Consider the following 4309-nt stretch of genomic DNA (forward strand, 5'->3'; position numbering starts at 1 on the left):
ATACTTTTTCAAAGTCGTATGAGTTTTAACCAACTTGACTAACAAATGGGAGGCCTAACCGACCGACGGCCCATGGTGGGACATCTGCTGGTGAGGAGGACATCAAGCAGGCCTGAACAGTTTGTGTGTGCTATCAGAGCCCGTCTACGGAGAGCCTCCCCACTCTCTATTAATCCCATACAAACCGAATTTGGCTGCAGTTCACCAGAGTTCACCTAGATGGCGATCGCGGGTGAGTCCAAAATACATGGGGTCCTATGGAGCTACATGGCTATATTTATTGTTTTCACCTATTTAACAACTGAAACCCTCAGATTTTATTTTATTTTTCGCAAAATGGATATGGATTATCAATCAAAAGTTAAATAATCCAGGAGTCATGTTCTTTCGTTTTCTTACAGGTTGGGTCGTTGTTGCCCATAACACGCTAGCATTGATGCTATGCTATGCTATGATCATGCTAATGAATGACGTCATTGACACGTTTGAAAGGCTTTTAAGAACAATTAAGTGACTTTAAAAAATATACTCAACTAAAATAAATTATATCCCGAGAAAAGTAGATTTTGAGGGGTCCAGCTCCATAGACCTCCATTCATTCTGGACTCGCCCGCGAGCACCCCTAGATGCAGTACCACACCGGAAGAGTTCCGAGAGTGAAGGTTCTCCCCTTATTAGACATTTTCTGGTGCTACACAGCTTGTTGCGTTGTTGTGTTAGATACTTTGATACTATACTTTGCAGTGCACAAATCATAGGCTATGAAAGGCTATAAAAAATAAATGTATAGCCTTCGGTCACTGACCCTCGGCCCTCCACTGTGGCCTACCTTATTGTTCTGGAGTTTACCGTATGTCATTTTAACACAACCTACAGTTTTTAGCAATTGAACAAATCAATAATGTTGGTGTTACTTAATTATATTTGTGTGTTTAATTTCTTTTGGCTCTCTGCATCTTTGTTGTTTGTGGATCAGGTGCTTCTTATTCTTATTTTTTTTTAAGTTCTTTCACTTCTTTGTACAATTTATTTACTTGCATTATCCTACCATTAGGCCTAATAACTGTAGGTTTACTACCCTCTAGTGGCCACATGCTGCACACCATTTATCATTATGAAGGATGTAAAGCGTATAATGAATGATCATGGAAACAATGACTAAGCATTAAGATGTTTTACAGCAGCAATGCCCAGAATTTACAAACATAGGCTATACCCTTATTTATACATTGAGTCTATGGTATAGTTGGTAAACAGAAACTCCACAAGAATGCAATGAGGTTGTAATGAAGTTTTAAATTGCATCATTATTCATTGATTTATTATTCATTTTCACTCCCTCAAGAGATAGCCTAATGAATAGGCCTATCTCTACCCAGAAACAGGTGTCTGTATAAAGCAGTTAAAACAAGTGGCTTTAATTAGTCAATGTTGATTATTAGAAAATTAAACAAGCTAAACCTAAGCTACATAAATTAGAACATTCTGTGTGCTTATAGTATACTCTAGTCTAGGCTAAAGCTCATTCAGACCTGTGCAAATCTGGTCACATCATATCTTTCATGAGAAGAAAAAGCAAGTCTAGGTAGCATTTACATTATACTGTTACAGAATTTGAGCATCAACCCCAAATCCCAAAATATAGTCTTAACAGGTCCTACTGCAACCCAGTGCCATTAAATCAAATCAGACAGCCTTAACTGGAATGCAACTGTATGGCTTTTTGGAAGTTATTCTGTGTATGTCTTAAGGCACAAACAGGAGATTGATCTCCATGGGTACACGAATCTTAGCTAAACCACTTCATAGTCAGTGAGCCCTCCTGGGCATGCTGGAATGGATGACATTTTGGAATGCTGAATCATTGGAATCATTGTTGGTCCTCTCACTTCACATGCCCATGCGTATGCTCTGAATGATTTGGAAAATTGCTGTAAAAGGGTAAAACAATCAGCATCAGGAAAACCACACACACACACACACACACACACAATGAAAAATTAAAACCAAAGACAGACACAAGCCCAGAAAGGCTTTTGCGGTTAAAATTTATTCCAACACCAATGAGGGGAAAGCAGTGTCATCCTGGAATATGCCCATGCATCCATCCAATCCAGAGTGATGAGCATGAAAGGAGGCGCATGATGCGATGTGCATGCATCATGCATCATTTATAGTGCCCACTGTACAAGCCTCTGATCTGGGATTGTCTCAGATGGTCAAGGCTAGGCTCAGCAACGTTCTGTGGTTATCAAATAAAATCAGGTGGCTACCTGAATGTACTGCATGACCAGTACATGACCATCAATTGATTTTTTTTCCATGATGGCATAAGCATATTAGAATGCTTGGCAATAATTTCAGAATTTCATTAATTTAAATGTTAATGGAATGTGCTAAAGAACTGTTTAGACAGTGGTTTGACTTTCCTTTCATACATACAAGATCTCAGGTCAAAACAGTGCCAAGGAAAAGAGGAGCTAGGCTAAATGTGTTCCAACATGCTCAATGGCTTTTTAACCAGGCATTCATTGGCCCTATCTCCTCATATTTAAGCTCTGTAATCTCAGACGGGAAAGATTATTTGGCAGAGGGCTAGCCTGGAAAAATCCAAACTCATTCACAAAGTGAATAGAGTCTGGTGACTCTCGATTGGGAAGCGTTTGCTACATCGCAACGGGCACTAACTTTGAAATTATTGGTCCAGCCTTACCAATCACATTGATCAGAGATTCCTAACGTTATTTCCTAGTACACCTATACTTTACAAACGGACAATAAACAGCATCAGCAGTCAAGAAACAATGTATGTGGGTCTACCTTTTCTGTAAATACATTTCTGCATTTTCCCAACTGCATGTTTTGATGTTTGCAGGTGTTGCTTCTTCTGTTTATCACAATAAGTTTCAGTTTAGTCTTCCCCTCTAGTCGCTGATTGGCCAGACATGTTTCTTGTCTGAGGGAAATGGTTATGAACTATGGTGTTCCAGACTAGAAAGAAAGATCTAAAAGATCAGATCTAAAGACCTGAAAGAATATCTAGGTAGGTGGGGCCAGGCTAACAGGGGGCTGCTGTGGTGAAAGACTGATCTCAACACTTTATGTGAGTATGAACACCTGCAAAGGCACTCACATGTAACACATGCCTGCTATCACACCAGCCTTGCCATGTGTACACAGTGTGGGTCTTTATCTTTAGGCGATCTAACCTTCATTTTCACACCAAGGTTTTTCAAAGATGAAATCTTGTAGGTCCTACACACACAGTCCCTATCTCAACACAATCTATTTTTGTCAAAAAAGGGACTTCCTACAATAACAACCCAATAATATGGCTTCTCTGAGCAACCAAATTATTATTTCACACAGATGAGTGGTCAGATAAATATGCGTGTGGATGGCTGCCATCAGTCAACTACCTATGAAATGAAATACCCACCTGATCCACAAACAACAAAGATGAAGAGAGCCAAAAGCCATGGTCCCACAGAAACTTTGTCATCAGAGTTGCTCTTCTGCATGAAAAAACAAACAAACAAAAAACATTTCATACAGAGATTGTTATTAATTATCAGACCTTCTTTAGAATCTCATAGAAAGAATTTAAAGGGTCTGGACTCTGAATCAACGTTGAGTGGGAAAATAGACTTTCCACAAGACCTGTAGGCTACTCTGTATAAGACAAAAAGCAATCTAACTAACTTTACGGAAAACCTTTGGTTACCCATTAACCGAAACAGCTGGATCGAGAACCCATCCTTACCGTCGATTTGGCTACGTTGCCTCTCTGTGTGATGTTTTTGCTGTGTTTTTCATTAGCCATACGAATCCTTTGCTTCGCAACCATTGTTGAACGTCTTAAAAGATGACACTCTAGGTGCAGAATATGAGCGAGCAATCGACTCTCAGTTTGACGTTAGATTACCTCGATTCTCTGACTACGCTGACACAACCTATGTCTACCAGAGAATGTCTAATATGGCTCTGTGTCTACGTATTCAGTAGTAGGCAAGGCCTAGGTCCCACCCACCCACATGACAACGAGCTCTCAGTTCCGTGTGTTAGAAATTGTGTCCTTCCGCTTACGTTATCAACTTGTTGTTCCCCTTAACTTATTGCTGTTAGCCCACTGTGCGTGCGTACATGAAGTTTTCTGGCTTTTCACCATCTCATAACACATCCACAACTTGTTTTCAACATTAAATGTGCATATAATCAGTATTAATCAAGGAAGAGAATACAATTTATTTAGGCTACTGGTCAATTTGCCTTTTTCTGGATCACTAAGAATAGCCAAGCAACCATATGT

At 39.7% G+C, this 4309-nt stretch overlaps 1 protein-coding gene across 1 annotated transcript; it reads right to left on the minus strand.

Annotated features, from left to right (window-relative positions):
* Positions 1 to 1287: 1287 nt before the first annotated feature.
* On the minus strand, positions 1288 to 4007 carry LOC125300271 (stress-associated endoplasmic reticulum protein 1). Its single transcript, XM_048252040.1, has 3 exons — positions 3764 to 4007; positions 3440 to 3515; positions 1288 to 1931 (listed from the first exon to the last, which is right to left on the minus strand). The coding sequence occupies exons 1-3, from the start codon at positions 3845 to 3847 to the stop codon at positions 1891 to 1893; spliced, it is 201 nt and encodes a 66-aa protein (XP_048107997.1). The 5' UTR covers positions 3848 to 4007; the 3' UTR covers positions 1288 to 1890.
* Positions 4008 to 4309: the final 302 nt, after the last annotated feature.

The sequence above is a fragment of the Alosa alosa genome, chromosome 1 (genome assembly GCF_017589495.1).
Source record: "Alosa alosa isolate M-15738 ecotype Scorff River chromosome 1, AALO_Geno_1.1, whole genome shotgun sequence".
Lineage (NCBI taxonomy): Eukaryota > Metazoa > Chordata > Actinopteri > Clupeiformes > Clupeidae > Alosa > Alosa alosa.

What these genes read in the sequence shown, in the direction of transcription:
- LOC125300271 (XM_048252040.1), bottom strand. Translation starts at nt 3,847, where the DNA reads ATGGTTGCGAAGCAAAGGATTCGTATGGCTAATGAAAAACACAGCAAA. An exon ending in GCAACGTAGCCAAATCGACG is followed by an intron (nt 3,516 to 3,763) that starts GTAAGGATGGGT and finishes TTTTTCATGCAG; the next exon opens with AAGAGCAACTCTGATGACAA. An exon ending in CTTTGTTGTTTGTGGATCAG is followed by an intron (nt 1,932 to 3,439) that starts GTGGGTATTTCA and finishes ACCCTTTTACAG; the next exon opens with CAATTTTCCAAATCATTCAG.